This window comes from Lissotriton helveticus, chromosome 10 (assembly GCF_964261635.1).
Source record: "Lissotriton helveticus chromosome 10, aLisHel1.1, whole genome shotgun sequence".
In the NCBI taxonomy this organism is placed as follows: domain Eukaryota; kingdom Metazoa; phylum Chordata; class Amphibia; order Caudata; family Salamandridae; genus Lissotriton; species Lissotriton helveticus.
Genome location: NC_136071.1, coordinates 687,655,171 through 687,674,107, shown reverse-complemented (window position 1 = coordinate 687,674,107; position 18,937 = coordinate 687,655,171). Strand labels below are relative to the sequence as shown.

At 42.9% G+C, this 18,937-nt stretch overlaps 1 protein-coding gene and 1 long non-coding RNA gene across 4 annotated transcripts in view; one reads left to right on the top strand and one right to left on the bottom strand.

Moving 5' to 3' along the window:
* Positions 1 to 18,937, bottom strand: part of ACTR3B (actin related protein 3B) — a 584,122-nt gene that overhangs the window by 124,375 nt on the left and 440,810 nt on the right. For all 3 annotated transcript variants that reach the window (XM_078663241.1, XM_078663242.1, XM_078663243.1), the window contains one exon: positions 7,728 to 7,820. In XM_078663241.1, coding sequence (XP_078519367.1) covers positions 7,728 to 7,820 — 93 coding nt within the window. The remainder of the gene's footprint in view (positions 1 to 7,727; positions 7,821 to 18,937) is intronic.
* On the top strand, positions 14,850 to 17,080 carry LOC144784461 (uncharacterized). Its single transcript, XR_013601644.1, has 2 exons — positions 14,850 to 16,429; positions 16,475 to 17,080. It is a non-coding gene; the product is annotated as an uncharacterized LOC144784461 (long non-coding RNA).

Genomic DNA, 18,937 nt, shown 5'->3' with positions numbered 1-18,937 from the left:
GAGCTCTCTCATGTTGTAGGCTGCATCAGTATCAGTCGTGAAGAAATGGATCAGCATCAGCGACAAATAATCTATGTACCTGCCTCAGTCAAAAGAAATCAAGAACCCTTCAGAGGGAATCTTCCCTTGTGCCACACCGTTGCTGTAAGTACGGGGTTTGCAGTGGTACTTTATCCTTCACACGCCACTGGACCGTTGATCTCAATGGTGACAGGCTAACCAAAGGCCATCACCACACCAATCAATCCAAAATACCCAAAATATTGAGGCATCCACACAAGGCTCAGAGGCTCAATATCGTCCCACTGAGCTGTCCAAAACCAATCGAATAGTAATAGGGATCCACTGCTGTCTAACTACCTTCAATGCCCAGTAATTGACAGGTAGCGCAGCAGCACGTTTCTCCCGGATTCAACTAGTCGCCCAATTCTTGTAATGGTTAAATGCACAAAGTACATGCACTTTCTACTCCATCTCCTTATATTAAACCTTGGAGCACTGCACCACATGGCCAAACAACGTACTCCGTTTCCAGGCAACACCCTTTCACTTTCCACACATCTCTCTTTATACATACTCCAAGTTTCTACATTCCATTCCATTACATAATACATGAACCCAGATACAACATTGTCTTGCTTACAATTACCTATACAAAATATTTTTAAAGTCTAAGTAAAGTTAGATGGACCGATATGACCTGACCCAAAAAAAGGACCAGGTCAGATTTCTTCCACACCATAACCCATCACCCAGTTACTATTTCGACTAATGTAGGTTTCTTATCCTGAAATAAGATCCTTCCAGAATCTGTTTCATAACAGTGAGACTTGTGGAAACTGTCAGCAGTGGATCAAACTACTGAGATTCAATATGCCTGCCAGGCTACACTGATTCTTAGTGCTTCTTGGCAAAGCCTATGTGCATTTTTAGTTTGCAGATAACAGGAGCATCTGGTATGCCAACCTGTTGGAAGAGTCAGGTGGCACTGATGCGGAAAGTAGTATTACTTGTGTCAAATGTCCTATCTAAATGTACCTTGTCGACCCATTTTCTGCAAGTCTCACTGTCCAAAGTAGTAACATCTGCTGGTATAAGGATTTGGTCATCCTAATTGGTATTGGCGCTAAAGGAAATTTTAAATTGTGCACATGGATTACAAGGAAGGTAAATAGTATGCAGACACACCATTTCTGATTGCCTTGTACGTGATGCAGCTGCTCTTCATGATGATGAGGAATGCCATGAAGTCTCTTTATGGTTGGAATCATAGTTGTACTTCCTTAAATTATTGAGAAGTGTGACAGTGTGTAGAATACCCTTTCAGGGAGGAACTGGGCATTGCATTGCATGGCGTTTCCTCCATCGATGTGCAAAAGGACTATGACTTGGACTGTTGTTCTGAATTTTTTTCCAAGAGGAAAGGTTTTACTTTTTGCAGGAAAAATTGTTTATACTATAATATTATGGCTTTCTCGGTTAGGTTTATCAGAGGAGAGGTCTGTGTTAATGGGAAATCCGAGTGATTTTAGGTTGGGTATCAGCCACAACTTCAGGATTTCCTATTAATGAGAGTAAACTTAATTGTGGCAGTGCTGCCTGCCTGCAGTTCAGCTGTATTGTTGCCTGCATTGTGTGAACTTAGTGGTTTGATGACTTTTTTACATTCATCTGCCCGCCTGACCGCTCCTTACTTTGAGCAGAGGTCTCCATTGCTGGCCCTGCCCACCCTGTCTACACTCTACCACTCCTTAATACCTTTTCTATTTCCCTGTGCTCAAACTATAGTTTCTTCCCAGACCAACACCTGGGCACACATTATCTCTGTCATGTCATACCTACTTAGCTTCACCTCTCAGCAAAGCCCAGTGTAGGGGTCTAGGTAAAGGAAGACCAATTATGAGCCTCTTCCTCAGGGCTTGACTAGGATCCTCAAGGCTGTACCAGGAACTGATATCAACCCTGGAAAAAATATTTAAACCAGCCCTACAGTGCAAGAGGCCTTGACTAGAATGGGGCAATAGGGACCATGGCTCCAACTTGCTGTGAAAGCAGCCTCATATCCTACAGTTTACGAGGGAATTTCCAGAGTGGCAGAACGGCCCATCTGACTCTGATACTCTTTTGGCATTGTCCTGATTTCTCATTAAGGAGAGGTAGGGATTATGGCCTGACTCCCTGGCCTAGTCTTCCCATTTTCCTTTTCCTGATGCCCTCTTTTCACTCCCTTTTCATGTTCCTATTCTAACTATATCCTATCACAGGATTAGTCACCATCCCACTCACACCTTGACCCTAGTATCACCTACTAATGTGTGGATGGTCAAAACATGGTCCTTGGATGGTTGCATAGTGCCCATTCCTATGTGTTGCTTCTCTATTGCTCCTGGGTATACTGTTCAGGCTCGCACTGTGGCTAGTTGTGTAATAATTACTCCTCAGCTGCTCCTAGGTGAGTCCTTCAGAGCATATAGCTGGGTGGGTTTTATAATACCCATTCACATAAGGCGGTGCTCTTTTGATTCTACTGGACTCCGCAGGCTTACACTATTGCTTGCTCTTCTGACACTTATGGCTGGACTCTCAAAGTGTATGCTGTGGTTTCTTGTTTAATGATAATTTCTACAGATAGTTTCTTCAGTTTTTAATCCTATTGGTTGCTTACTGTCCACCCCGCGATCAGCTTCTCAAGAAGACATGATGGCTTATTTTATAATGACCACTTCTATGGTCTGGGTATATAATGCCCATTTATATGGCGGTACATCTGCCACTCATGTGTGGACCCTTCAAAGCATGTAGTGCTGCTGCTTATATTTGAGCGCAGGCGGAATTTTTATTTTGCCTATAGAATTGGCGGTATTTGGGTAACTCCACGTTACGCTTGCAATGCAGAGTTCCTGTCAAATTCTGCCAGTCGGTGACTGGTGGAATTATTCTGCCATTGGTGCCTCTCAGGAACAATGTGAGGCTCCACAATGCACACTTGAAGAGAAAGTGAGATTGTTGGTCCCTGGCAAGATTTCTAGTTGCCAAGGAGTTTTCTGGCGCCATTTAATAATGTCAGCGGATGTGAGCGGTCGCAATCAGAGAGGGCTGAAGTTAAAGTAGATTTGCTGCGGATCAAGTAGATTTATTACTTTATTTATTTTATTTATTTGAAAGGTTTTATAAAGTGCAGGCTAAACCCGAGGGTATCAGAGCGCTTTACATGTGCGAAAAACAAGATTACAGGATTTGCTCAAAAAGCACAGTATGAAACAATAAATAAAAATAAACGTTCCATTGAGGTCTAATAAACAGAGACATAGCGAGAGCAGATACATTTACATACATTTTTACATAGGAGGGGGGAATAGAAGGGGAAGGGAGAGGTGAGGGGAGGGAGTGAAGTAGGGGATGATAGAGTCATCGGATGTATGATTTAAGGACCCCAGTATTTGCAGAGGAGGTGCAGTTTAAGGTCTTTTTTTAAGGCAATGTAGGAGGAGTTGCAGCGCAATTCCTTAGGGATGGCATTCCAGATGATCGGCGCATTTCCAGAGAAGGACCAAAATTGAGTGGTTTTCTTTTTTAATAAGGGAAGGATGAGGAGGAAAGTGTTTGTGCTCCTGATCGTTCTGGAGCTGCCTGCTTTTTTAAGTTTGATTGTGAGGTACAGCGGTGCATTCTGGTGTTGGGCTTTATGTGTGACGCATGCTGTCTTGTAGGAGGATCTACCATCAACGGGCAGCCAGTTGAGAGCCTTCAGGGCAGGGGAGATGTGATCAAAGCGTTTGTAGTCAGTGATGAGCCTGGCTGCTAAGTGGTGCACAGATCTGAGGGGGGCTAGGTGGACTTTGGGGGTTCCTGTGAGGATAGGGTTTCCATAGTCGACTTTTGAGAGTACCAGGGATTGGACGACCCATTTGAAGTCTTCCGGTGGGATGAAGGGTTTGATTTTCTTCAGGTGATCGACAGTGAAGAGAGCTCCTTTAGCAGAGTTTTTTAAGTGGTCATTGAGGGTTAGTGTTTTGTCAACGGTAAAACCAAGAGATTTCACAGAGTTGGACAAAGAGAGTGAGCAGTTGAGTGATTGAGGTCAGAGATCCAGGTTTCGAGCGGGATTCCGTTGTTTTTAGGGGAGAAGAGGATGATTTCAGTTTTCTTGGGATTGAGTTTGAGTTGGTTGGAGTGGAACCTGTGTTGGATCTTGTTTAAGGTATGGTTAAGATGAAGTACATCAGTGTGGGACCTAATCTTATAGTACAGTTGTGTGTCGTCCGCATAGAGGTGGTAGTTGATTCCTGCTTGTTTCAGGATGAGTGTAAGAGGTTCCATAAGGAGGTTTAAGAGTGAAGGGGAGAGAATAGAACCTTGGAGGACGCCTAGGGAAACCGGAGAGAGATTGGATAGCCAGTCCTTCATTTTGACTTGTTGTGTTCAGTGTTGGAGAAATAAGGTGAACCTATTAAGGCCGAAGCGGGACTTGAGTGAGTTGAGAAGGGAGTTGTTGTTGACTGTATCAAAGACAGCCGAGAGGTTGAGGAGAATGAGTAGGCAGGATTCACCGTTGTCAAGGGAAGCATGAATGGAGTTGATTATATTTAGCATGGCGGTTTCCGTGCTGCAGACTTTTCTGAAGACGATTGCAAGAGGTTAAGAAGGTTGAAGTTGTTAATATGTTTATCTAATTGAAGCAGACCACATTTTTCCAGGGATTTGGAATGAAGAGGTAGGTTAGAGATAGAGTGGAGGTTGTTCAGGTCATTAGGGTCTGAGGTGGGATTTTTAAGGAGAGGCGTGATTTGACCAAGTTGAAGAGAGTCCAGGACACAACCTGTGGAGAAGGAGGTGTTGATGATGTTGGTCCAGTAAGGGGCAATTATGTGGTTGAGATTCTGGATAAGACTGGAGGGGATAGGGTCTTCGGTGTATGACAATGGTTTAGGTTTGGTTATGATTTTACAGACTTCGAGTTCAGTCACGGGGAGGAAATTAGACCAAGATGCATAGTTTTTTAGTTGCTGAGGGGGGAGGCTGGGATCTGGAGGGGTAATAGCGAGAGGGGGAGTGGAAGAGTAAGGAGACAGAGTCAATACTGGAGGATTGATAAGTGTATTGTCAGCAACTAGAGGGGAATTGGGTGTGATCTCAGATAGAAGGAGTGCTCTATTTTTGCAATTTTGTCAGAGAAGAAGTTGGCAATTTCTTTATATTTATTTGTTGAGGTAGTAAGTTTAGGGGGGGCTGTAAATGTTTGGTTGCAAACAATTTTAAAGAATTCTCTGGGTCTGTTTTTTGCCCAATCGAGTTGTATTTGGAAAAATGAGGCCTTTTCCTTGAAGATGATCTAGCAGCTCTGAGACATGCAAGGTGGGCGGCGGACGGGTGTTGTCTCCAAGATCTTTCAGTCAGTCTAAGTGAACGCCTTTCGTCATTGAGATCAGAGTTAAACCAAGTTTTAGATGGAATGGTTCATTGTTTTTTTAGTTTGGGCGGGGCTAGGAGGTCTATTACCTCACTGGTGGTCTTGTTGAAGAGTTTGGTGGTCTCATTTGAGTCTTGGGATAGAGGAGTAAGAAGAAGTTGAGCTTGTAGTTTGACTCCAGTTCGTCAGGGGGGATTTGGTTGAGGTTTCTGGTCCATTTCAAGGGTGGGTGATTTTTAATAACAGGGGGGGAAGGCAGATTCGATCTTGAACAGGGTGAGGTGATGGTCAGACCAGTCAATGGGAAGGATGCTGGAGATGGTAGCCAGGTCATTATTGGATATGATGGCATTGAGAGTAGCAGCTTTGGTGTGGGTGGGCGAGTGACAAAGTTGAACAAGGCCATTGATTTCTAGAAGATTGAAGAGCTGGGTGACTGTGGGGACAGCAGTATTGTTCCAGTGGCTGTTAAAGTCTCCAAGGAAGATGTCTTTCAAGTTGGAGAGAGAGGATTGTGAAAGAAGGCCGGATAGTTCTTCAGCAAAGGGAAGTGGATCACCCAGAGGGTTGTAGATGTTATGTAGGCGAATTGGGGTGGAACCCTGAATAATGAGTTTGGTGCCAAGGTATTCGAAGGTTAAGTGTTTGGCGTTTTTAACACAGGAGAGTTGCACTTCATTTTTGTAAAAAAATAGCTAGGCCACCACCAATTCGGTCTGTTCTGTCTTTCCTAATTACTTGAGTGGCAGCAAAATCAACTCAAATGGCCATGCAACCTTGCACACCGCATGGTGCCAATCGCGCTGATTTACAGCGCTTCTCGTACTACAGGTGCTAAATTGCAGCACAAACAGCACATTTTCTGCCCATTGGCGGAATTCCACAGAATCTCACAGAGTGGTGGATCATAACAGCAAATAGTATGGCTGGTTGTATAATGCTTATTTCAGTGAATTGCTTCCTGCTGCTACTGCAGGAGCTCCTAAAAGCATATACCATGTCTAATTGTGCTATTGAATATGGGGGCTGAAAATATCGAGATGGAAGAATATTGTGGACATAATCTCAAGACCAAAATATCGAAAGGTAAGTGTATATAGAGAAGATGTAGATTTACTATTCTTAAGTCCACATCTACAAATCTTGAAGATGTAGATATCGTCAAGGTATATAGCTGTGGATTTAGATATAGAAAATCTATACCTACCGTTTGCTATTTTGAATTAGATATTTTATCCTGGATATTTGAGTACATCCATATTTTATCTTCAATATTCATGGGCCATACCACCGTGGCTGTTTGTATAGTGCCCACAGGATTCTTTTTCAGTCCTGTGTGAACTCCAGAACATACAATATAGCTAATGGAAGATTGCCCCTCTCAAGGTAAGCTCCATTCACCTCTGGACAAGTTTCTATGCTCTATATTCATTATGGTTTAATTTAAATGGTACAGACTACTCCAAAGATAGTTGTAACCTGCATGGATAACAGCACCTTTTTTCTCACTTTTCTGTCTCATCCATGCACATTCGCAGTTACATGCTTGCTGCGGCATCTTTTAAGCAGTCTCTACCTTTGCACATCACAGCAATAATTCCCACATTGGCTACTCGGCACACACACACTTTCTACCCATCCTTGCATTTGCATCTAACAACGGAGCCTGCTATCTCACTCCTTTTCACTTCAATTGATAGCAGAGCATAATGGCAAAACATGAGTGGAGGACTACTCTGGTACTTACAAATGACATCAAACACTGCCTATGACTGACAAGCTATCTTCTATCTAAATCTTTCAAAAGGAATATCATGCTACCACTTCACAAATGCGGTTCTGTGCCTCACCAAAAACATGGCGCTATACATAAATGCAACTATAGTACAACGCAATACAAATATAATAGAGCGAGTGATCTAAATGATGCAACCCCTGTAACAGATTTGCTCATATGTTCTTGTATTTTAAGAAATTAATCAAATAATAAATAAATAAATAATATATATAATAGAATTGCGCAATAATTACCTGTTGCCACTCGACTGGGGTATGTATAGTTTTGTAGATTTCAATATTTTCGGACTACCATGCTACAGTCTACACAAAGCCGCCCTTTAGATTCAGAAACATAAAATGTGCCAATCTCAAACAAGACTGCAGCCGACCCATGGAAAAAATGGACCCTACATTTTTTAACTGGAATTTTTTTCCTTTTTTCATATTTTAAAGTGAAAATCAAGATTTGTGAAATGTAGGGGCAACAGTACGTTCTTTAGTTGTTTTTCTACGAAGTTCTGCCCAGTATGGGTCTTACCTTGTACAGTGGCCGGCGAACATCAATTGGACAACTTTGGATCACTTCATCAACAATATCTGATATCGGCTGCATAAAATCAGGGTTGGCAAACTGGAAGAGAGAGAAATGCAAGCACTCATTTTGACGTGAACTTCCGGGAGAAAAAGCATCACAAATGTTCAATGCGCATGGAATTATGGTTTGAGAAACAGGGCACACTACACTGTGTTTCAATCATCCCCAATCGTTGTAGTAGAAGGCAATCAAATGTGATGTTGTCTCAATCAGCTTGCCAAATTCAGTTAGAGCTGCAAGATTATCTTGGCAAGCAGAAGACGCGCCCTCCTTGCTCGGATTGCAGCACAGAGCCAGGAAAGTAATGGACCAGAATATAATAATGGAAAACTGGCAAAATATCAATACAAGCAAACTTACTGCGCACTGACAGTGTGAGTTGCCATCTTTTTTCGTCATAGTAGTCCTGCATACAAAGATAATGTGAAAGCCATTGGAGTATAGCCTATTTGGATGAAAGGATCAGCGTTTAGGAACATGTGTATGCTCTTGAAGCAAATGAACATTTTCCCTAATGTGAAGGGAATATGCAGTGAACTGAAACACCTCCAGTATTGGCCCATCCATTTTTGCTTTAACCTCCCATCTAGCACACCAGTGTTTAATTTGAGCCACTAGTTGCCAGTGGGTCCTACCGGTACTCTTTTTTGGGGTACTGGCACTTATTTTTCATCATCAGAGCTTTGCCAAAAGCAAGAGAGGAAAAAACACACAAAGGGAAAAGCAGGAGGAGAAAGACAGAAAAACTGTGAAAGTGAGAGAAAGCAGGAACCTGCAAGAGTGAGAAAAATGGGCAGGGAGTAACTGGTAGTGGATTAAAGCGGCATACGGTGGATTCAAGGCTATGCAGCCTTGGCGTTCAGTGAGTCAACATTTAATAGCACAGGCAGAGGGCTTCTGAGCAGAGCTTTGGTCACTCTTTTACAAATGAAGGCCCTAATTTATGAGGGCTTGCGCCGCTGTTACATCACTTTTTTGCGATGCTGCGGTGGTGTAAGCAATGTACCACACTTTGCACAATTTACAAAGTGACTTTATAAAGCACTGCGCTACATTATACCTACTTCAGATATAGTGTATAGAGGGTGCGCATTCCGACGTCAAAAAAAGCCTTCTAGAAGTGGCGCAGTGAAATCTATGAGATTTCACAGCCACTCATACGACTTCACTCCGTAACAATCCAGCTTCAAGCAGGCATAAGGAGTGACGCAGGGCCTTTTACATGGGACTCACGCCTTGTGTAATGACATATTGCTGGAGTTGCAGCTTAGTCAGTTTAGCGACACACTCCAGCAATGCGCCATTACTGCGCCACCAGATACGTCAGGATTTCTAATGTATATGTGCAATCCTTGTGACATGGAGTGCGTTAGTGTAAATACAGCACATCCATGGTGTCGCAATGATTGGCACAAGGAAAAGTTTTGCATCACTGTTTTTCCCCAGTGATGCAATTCTTTCCATAAATGAGGCCCTAAGTACTGTTGAACACACTAGAAATATGCAGAAACAGCGGTCTCTCCACTGAGACTTCCTGCAACATTATGAGAGACTACTTAGGCCAGAGGAAGGGATGGTTAGGTCATGAGAGTAGCTGGAAGGCGAAAAATAGGATTTGTCCTTGCCAGCAGCTGGATTCAACGGTGTCCTAGAAACAGGATGGCTGCACTTGACCTGCTCCCCAGCCTTCTATTTCTTTATTTTGAAAATGAACAGTGGATGCTGTCTGATTCGTGTAATCCCTTTTTTACATGAAGGAATTATTCTAATTTTCGAAGAAAAAAAATGTTTAGGGGGAGAACCTCTAACAAATAATCTGCAAGATTAAGGTGCTTATTTTCTCATCAGACTTTCATTTTTCCCCTAAAAAAGTATAGACGATTCTCAGTTGTGGCGGGTAATGATTTTTAGTTGTTATTCCGAGGAAGGGCGTTTATTTTGAATATACTCTTTGGCTACCATCCATAATTCCTTGATCAGATACGTTTTTGATAATGTATCAATCAGCAGGAATTCGGCTAAAAAGTGGAAAAGTTCTAATTGTAGCATGACCTTGCCAGCGTTTCACGTTCTTATTTACTTTGGGCATCAGAGAATACTGAATAGCTAAATAAAATAATTTTAGAGAGTGTGCTTGTTTAAGCCAAAATCAACTTGCCCTTTCGACCGAACACTCACACTGATTTCTTCCTCTTAGGTCTTGCTGATGTCCTGAACTTCTGCTGAAAAAAAGTGGGGTGCCATGCAGAGATAAACGATGAGCATGTTGTGTTCCCTTTTAAAATGTCAAACCTTGCTTCCTGATGGTATCAAGCATTTACTAGTTCAGTTCCAGTAAAGCCTCCCACAATCACGTCACATGCATGGGAAGAAGTTGAGGCTTGCAGATTTGCAATCACACGGCCAGGTTAAAGGATTAGGCCAGCGAGTCCAGATCAGCACAAAAAAACAGAAACTGCTGCTAGCAGTGCCACATATAATAAATTCAGTAGGAAGTCCCTCGTAGTTGATATCGCCCGAAGGTTAATAAGCTCTGCTTTCCAGGGGCGGCTCGTCCGCTATGGAGGAGGAGCATCGCCCCACTGCTATCAAGCAGTGCAGAAGCAAAAAAACATAAAATAATAACTTTAAGTTATTATCATTTTATGTTTGGTTGCTTTGTGGGAGGGCGGGCCGCCCAGCTCAGCGAGTAGGGCAAGGGAGGAGTGGTGTGCCCTAAAAGTGTGCAGTGACTGTTTGGTCTGCCCTCCCGGGCCACCCAAATCAGTCATGCGCACTTTCCCACTTCTCCATGCAGGCTGCATTACAGCCTGAATGGAGAACATGCCCACCCCTTCAGTCCCAGTCACAACGCTGCAATTGCAGCGTTGTAGCGTTGTGATAGGCTTACAGGAGGGAGCCTGGATGCCTGCATCCTGTTCCTGAAATCGGAAGGAGGAGAGCAGGAGCAGCGACAAGTGTCCAGGCGGCAGCAAAGTAAGTGATTTTTTACTTTTTCCTCTCCCTCCCTCAATCATGACCCCCTGCACGACCCCCCTCCTCCCCCGCGACCCTCTCTGCCTGGCCCCCTACACGCGAGTTATGCCAGCCACTGCTGCTGCTTTCTTTTTCCCTAAGCGCTGCTCTCCCTGTGGTTCTCCATTCACCGTCAATGTTGGTAAAGTAAACAATTCTATGGCTGCTCCTTCCGTCTTCTGTGATGTCCTTCATCCTCGTCGCCAAGTTTTTTTACAATGAATACAGGAGAAGTTTAACTCAGGTTTATTCTTATAAGAAGCAGAGAGGTACAGCCACCTCAAAGTGGTATAGGAGTCTGCCTAACCGTCGCCTAGAGATTAAGCACACACCTCATACAATTCTCCCATCCATCACCACACAATCCACATTCCACCCATCCTCAGTATTCTATTTTATAGTATTCTTGGCATGACATCCAGGCCATGCAATTTGTTTACAGAGATTATTCTTCCACAGCACAAAATAAATTATGAAAAGAAGGCTAAGCACATGTAATGCAGAGTCGGTTTGGGAACATAATTAGGCCCGGGCACTGAAAGAACAACTGGCCCACATTTGTGGATAATGACCTTCATGAAACGTTGCTTAGTACTGGGATTAATTTTGGGAGATTAATTAAGCTTTCTAAACTCATGGGGTCAGTAACATTGGCCATAGACACACACCTAGACACACCATTATTTCACTGCAACTCGCCCACAGGTCTCCTCACCTGATCTTCAGGCCTATACATTTCTCTACTTTGGGTGAATGAATGTGTTAGTCTCCTATTGGTCCCTTAGTCTGTGATCCTGATAGGTTTCATTTCTCCATGCCCCGCCCACTGCATACATTATGCTTATGAGTTAGCAGAATGTGTCTAACTACTGATATATTCATTTATGCATTTACGTTTATATTCTTCTATTAGTTATTCATTTATGCGTGTGACATTATTTCAGTCTTCTTAGCTTGGCCTGTGTGCCACCATTTTTGAAGCATTTCTCTTTGCGTGCGAGTTGCACTTGCTCATCCCCCTCCCGTAGGAATAGGAATATTCCACATGTCAGCAGTTTTGTCTCTCAGCTCACTGTGACTGAAACTACTAGCGAAACCCCTTATCACTCTGTTCTCATGTGCTGGAGATGCTAAGGCCTGGCTCCGTGTCCTTGGAGTCAGAAGAGAGAATGTTGCAATTCCAGGTGCAGATGCCTCTTGTATGAGGCCATTGTTTATCCTCTCCGGGGTCCAGTACTTTTCCAGTATGGGCGTGTTTTACTCTGCCTTTTTTGTATTATAATGTGTTACTGTGATGATATGAGTCAGTCCTCTCGGCACACTCTTAGAGAGTGAGGTCAGACAGGGCACTCTCATATGGGAGTTTGTGGCCTAATAAAATTGCTTGTTTATTCTTCTCCACTGTCCGGCTGACTTATTATTAGGTAACTATAGGTGAGTGTGGTAAGTCACTCAGGTGGATTTGAGCCACGCTTATCAGATGGCACCCCAGATGGGACTCCGCGATTAGGACCTTTCTCACCCGTAAGTGGGTAGCAGAAGGCCGGAGACCCCCTGGTCGGCACGGTGGGTCTGGGTACCCACTTTGATGCCGAGCTTGGTTCTCGCAGCGCTGCCCCACCCTGCTGATCAAGAGGTCCCGGTCCATGATCCTACGCCGGAGTCCAGAAGGCGGAACCTTGGAGCTGACCGTGTTGGTCCCAGCAGCCGGCAGTGGAGAACGGTGTAGGTCGGTTCTGCGAGCAGAAGGTGAGTGGTCCGACTGTTGATTGAGGGAGCTGGGATGCTCCATGAGACCGGTGTGTCTCTGAGACCGGTGTGTCTCTGGTGATTGGAGGAGCCGGTGTGCTCCTGGGGCTAGTGTGCTCCGGGGAACTCAGAGTGCAAGTGGCGCTCTGACAGACTATTGGTGATGAGGGTATTGGGTGGATGTCTGTTTTAGAGCATCTGACCGGGTGGCACTGAGACTGGAGTGTGGCTCACCACGGTTAAATACTGGGAAAGGACCCAAACCCCTGGTGTGAGTGGTTTGAGGGAAGAGTCCCAGATCTTCCGGGGTAAAGTGCGCAATGGTCTGCGGTGCCACCCGGGTGGCGGATGTGTCCTCCAACCTCTGAACAGTTAGTGTACTGTTCGGTCTGCGGTAGGGTCCAGGTTCCCCAGGACTTGGTCGACGGGCCTTGTCCCATTATGGTAACACGTGTTTGGCAGGGACTCAATGCATAGGAAGTGCGTGTGCGTGTGTGGTTGTGTGGAGATAGTTGTTTGGTTCTTTTGTGCCAGGAGATGTGTGGGTTCTTTGGCGGTATCTGATTGAGTGAGTTTGGTGGTGTTTGATTGAGTGTGCAAGATGCCGTGTTTCACTAAGTTGCAATGTTTTAGGTGTTGCTGCAGTTCAACTGATGTCAGATTGGCCAAGAGCCAACCCGCTCCTGTAGAAGACTCTTGATTTTGTTTAATATTTCTGATGCAGTTAAGATAGATCACTTGCAAGAGAGATCGTTTGCTAGGCACTGCTGTCAGAGCATGTTGATTTCCTAAGGTTGTGGCAGAAAGAGGAAATTTTAGTTTTAAAAGAAGACAAAATGTGTACACTTAAAGTTGCTTTTAGTGGCTCAGTGAGCCAATGTGAGCAGTGATTAAGAGGATGGGGTATGTATTTCATGTAACATGTTTTATTTTGTTATAATTGGTTTGGGTTGAGAGCAGTCTGTGGGCTGTCTTTTGGTTGTGTAAATGTTTGTTTGCATGAAGTGAGTGCGTCTTGTTGCATAAGTTAGATTGTCTGGTCCTTGTGAGCTATCTGAGATGGGTGTGCCTGACTATCAGTGTGTTTTTCGTGTAGTTTAAAAGTGCATGCAGGGCTGTGCTCTATGGGAAAAGAATTTGGTTTCTTCCATTCCCTCAATTTGTGAACAGTAGAAGATGGAGTAAAAGGGATTTGATTACCAGTAATTAGAATGTATATTAATAGCATGTGGGAAGAGTGTAAAGTGAAAAACAAAAAAAAAATAGAATGAGAAATGTATTTGCCGAAATAGTGTTAAATTATTGAATGTTACAAAGAGTTAGGAAGGCTTATTGGCTTTGTCAGCGCCAGACCCGAGCGCGAGGCAGATTTGACCTTGGTGGTGAATGCCAGGGGAGGCGGAAGGCTGGCTAGCAGCCCAGAATTCTTAGCAGACGGTGAAAGTGAAATGCAGTTATTTAGTTAGTTTTAAACATGACTTGTCGAATGAATGTGTTTCAGCCCACAATTTAGAATACAAGTGTGGGAATATTATTAGGTTCTGGAAGGGTTGAGTGAAGGGGAGAGAGTGTGGGCAGAGCTGGGAAGATTATGTACAATGAAAATATAGATGCTGGTAACACAGCACAGTAGATGTGACCTTGTGTGATAACCACATTCCAATGGGTTCGCAGAAGCACCGAGAGAGTGAGAGAGGAGTGCAGGCAGAAGATTATGGGGGGGGGGGGGCTAGGAGACTCTGCTCCTGGCACAGAAAGCAGAGATACACAGCTGGAGCCAGCATCAGCGAGTCTGCATAATTATGAGGGTTTAGACTGAAGTATAATGCAGTTGTTCAGAACACATGTGATTTAGATTTAGGAACAAAATTATGAATAACTTTCAACAGGTTATTCCATTTGGACATAGAGAATTACACTTTAACATGACCTAGCCTGAGAAAAGAAGGATTGTTTTGAGAAAAATCAATTTACTAAATATGCTAGTGAAGTGTTACTCCTATTGTTTGAATGGTATTCAGTGAGCGATTAATTTGTGTGCAGTTTAATGGCAAACAGTAAAAAGAGATTTATTGGTTGTCTGTTGTGTCCATTTTTGGTGTTGATTTTTGTTTCACTGTTGGACAATGTCCTAGTATAACATTTTTTCTATTTCAATAATAATTGAGTTGGGGGGTCCCTGATTGGCATACTGATTAGTGTCTTTGCTAGTGGATACCAGTGGAGAGTACTGATGATGTGAGGGTAAGTAAAAATATTGATTGTGTTGCTCATAGGAGCGGCCTGGTGAGAAGGTATATATGTGTGTAATGTCTATATGTGTGTAACAGTATTTGTATGCAGTTTGCCCATGGGGCACCATTGCAGTGGGTCCAGTGCCCCACCCGCTGAGTGTGCAAATGTCTGCTAGTGTGCACTGGAGTATTCAGTATGTTCTGGAGGTGAGAATATGGCGCCCTTTTGTTTAAAGTTAAGAAATGGCATTGGTTATAAGAGGGCTCATTTACACAGCGACAGATGACTATGCAGAAACATTTGGTATTTTAGTAACAAGAATAAAAATTTTACGCAAATATGGAAATTCCTGGCTTATGACAAGTGAATGATGTGAATGTAAATTTATATATATTTTTCCCTTTTGATGCTGCATTAAATGCCATTACCAGATTGTCATGTGATTGTCAATGCTGCTAAATGTTTTATATTCTTGGCTGACGGTTAAAGAGGTTAGAAATGGTTCTTATGTGAGACAGCAGACAGGGTTTTCAGAATGGAAAGTGAACGGTGAACTGGTGTGAATGAGCTCCAAGCATAGGTTTTACGGTAAGTATTTGTGAAAGGTATTTTTACTGAGTGGTTGCTTTTTGTCCAATATTTTCTGTATTGTTGTTTCTTTTGTGTGTGTTTTGATTTGTTTCGTTTCAGTGCAATGGGAAATATTTTTTTTATCTGTGTGTTACGGTGAGTATTGATGCAGCTTTGTGCTAGACAGATTAAGTGTGCACTGACACCGCATGATGCGAGTATATGCATGAGAAAAAAAAATAGTCCTTTGAGTAACTAATATTGTGTTTTCTTTTTGTGGCCTTTGTGCTATTCTGTGTTTTATGTTTTCTTTGGCTTATTGTGCATTGCTTGCTCTGTTCTGCGTGGATGGTATGCTGATCGATCTTAAGCTTGATAAATTAAGTAGGCCAGCACGCTGGGTTTTGGGCCACAGGCTCACTGTGCAGGAAGTGCATGGCATCGTGTTGTGTGTCACAGCTCATTTGCATGCGTTACAGTGAATTTTCTATGCTTTCTGTGCTTCACACAGCAAGTATACCTGCTGCCTTGGTATGCTTGTTTTTATTTTCTGTATGTCTCTGTATTGTATTATTTTGATAATTCTATTATTGATACTAGAACAGGCTCCTCTATGGGGAATTTGTTCTGGTCCCTAAATTTCACAGACAACACTTCAGCAGTGTATGTCTATTTGGTTAAAAGGGGTATGGAGGGAAAATACGAGAGTTCTACGGTGTACTCATGGTGTTGTGTCACACACTTGACCATTACCTAAGTAATTTTTGTTCATTTATAGATTTTCCTTTTGCGCCGTTTCCCTAATGAATGTCGCATAGTGCCTAGTTATGGGGAACTTCAGCTGTGTCCCAGTTCCATTCCCTTTTCCTTACTACTCTTCCTCAGATACGTTGATATTAATAGGCACACATATCATTTTATGGCAATGACATTTCTACATGTGCTAAAAGATGTTCTAGCCCTCTCAAAAGTGCTATGTATCCCCTAGAATTTTGTTTATGCTCAGGGCTACACCCAGTGGTTGATGGTATTGACCGAAGTGAAATATTTTTCAGATTCCCTTCTGTCAAAATGGGGTAGGAGGCTAGCTCCCCGCTAGCTCTCATATACATTAAAACTAGGTAACATGTGTATTGCTCCCTCCTGTCCTGGTTTGATCTAAAAGGGGAATTAGACGTGGGTAGTTTTGTTCTACAAGTGTTGGGTAAACTGAGAGGTTTTTTTTTATTAGAGAATTATTTTAATTGGATAGGGATGAAAGGAAGGGAACAGCCCAATCAGTCAATCAATCATAACACTTGTATAGCGCGCTACTCACCCGGGAGGGTCCCAAGGCGCTTGGGGGGAAGGGGTCCGCTACTGCTCGAACAGCCAGGTCTTGAGTTGCCTCCTGACTAGTGTTTCCTTATTTGACCTTTGAAGGGAACAATAGGTCGGTACCTTTGTGTCACATTCCTAGGTAACAACACCATTATTGTGCAGCACTAAGTAAAGGTGTACAAGTCTCTTATCAGTTAGCCGGTAAAGTTCAGCTGATATTCCCTATTAGAGCTGGTGAACAGGTTTTCCCCTAAATAAAATGTTACATGGTCTAAATAGTGAAAAAGGTGAAAAGATGCTTGTGTGATCCTCAGCACAAATATTTTTAGAAATAAAAGATTTGTAGAAATTAGTAATATGTGAGCATGGTCATGAGCAAAAATATAGTTGTTTTGAGTAAAGAAAAAGAATATTAGAAGTGTTTGAAGTTTTGCACAACAGTGAAGGTTCATAAAGTAGACGCTGTGTACTCGCTATAGGAAGAGCGGTTTGAACTTCCCTTTTTGCTGTTTCTCAAGTGCAAATGGGGGAATACAACATGTCTGTTTTGTTTTATTTTTTTTCTCTTCTCTTAGAATTCAATAAATGCATACGTCCATCTACAGGTAATACAGCGAAAAGTCAGATATGTAATGTATTACCTAATGTCAGTGCACAAATTTATTGATAGGTACAATGTGTTCACCTTCAAATTGACATGGGTAAAGAAATATGAAAGCACAGACTAGACCTCATTTGGTTTCTTTGAATTTGAATTTTATTCATATGCCTTGTCTAAAGATCTTTGTTCTGTCCATCAATAGAAATGAGTCACACAGCCCGAGCCAGAGGGGACCCAAGCATCGGATCCAACTTCAAGTGCAAGTCAAGTCCCGTCGTCATAAGATACCAATGGAAGTTTAGCTTGGAGCCAAGGTACCACTGAAGCTGCTGTAGGTGTGTGATTCCTGGGTAAGAAAAGGGCAGGCCTGACCGAGATGGAGGACTCACTCTTCGCTTTTGCGCCAGTTCCCCAGTGGTTCGTTTCTCAGAAATACTTGAGAGGGGCAGTTCTGTCTGTGCAAAAGGCTGCCGCCAGTTCTCCAGTGGTTATGCTTCAGGTTTCCCTGTTCCCCATCTGTTTTGAAATCTACAGTTTTGTCTACTAAGGTACCTGCTCACACTTTATACAATCTATGGCCTCGACAGAAGAGCGGTACACCAGGAGAAGAAAAGTAGGAGATAGGGAGAGACTTTAGTCTTAGGGTACAGATACAGTGCTCTTAGTATCTGTTAGATTCATATCTGGTGTACTGAGCGAGACACTGGACAGAATTTGTAGAGGGCACTACCTGGATTGGTGGTTGCTAAAATTCTGCAAGAAAGACTTTGCATCATTGGCCAAGATTGTTTTCCATTTGAGTTGCTAGCAAGTGCAGCTCCAACGCAGATGATTTTTGAATTTTTGATGGATAATACGAGCTTACCTGTGAGGCTCAGATGGACACAGGGAGAAGACCCCCCTCTGGCTGGCTGTGTTGCAGATTGTTTCCTTTAGTTTAATTTGGACATTTTAGCTAGGAAAATTTGTGTTTTGAATGTTCCTATTCCCATGGAGGAGCAGCCCCTGCGGCTCCTTGTCCAGATGTCCCTGATCATTTTGGTTCTCATGGTCTACAAATTTAATATTGAGTTCGTTTGTATCCTTACTGTTGCTTTCATATTTCTCTTTAGAGAATTAGTTTCTTGTTGCTTGACACATACCTTCATGAGTATTTCAACGCCACCTGATAATATCATTGGTACTCTAGATCCACACGAAGAGGAGCACTGGGAAGTTCATTAGGATGATGTAGTATTCAAATGTTGCACCTGACACATGTTATTCATAGAACAGCAAAACCATTATTGGGTGTGTGGGTCATTGCCTTCATACACACACACAGGGGTGGAAAATTGTTGCTTGTATTCTTGCCCTATGGAAGTAGCTGTGAGGGTTAGTATACTTTGAGTGGTTTAGTAAAACACATTTCTCAGCCTGATAAAATATTTACTCCAAGGATGTTAGATATAGGTCCTAGCTGATAATGCAAGTGAGCCCTCAGTATTGGATTCAATCGGGTGTTTTCCTTGATGATGACAGTTTGATCTTATTTGCATTAATTCCTGCTCATGACTTAAAGTGTGATGTATTTAGATTAGTCAAAAAGGAGGGTGCCTCACACCCAGAGAATAATTATTGTCCTAGTAGGTATGGCAGGGGTTGTTCTTTTACTTATTGCCTC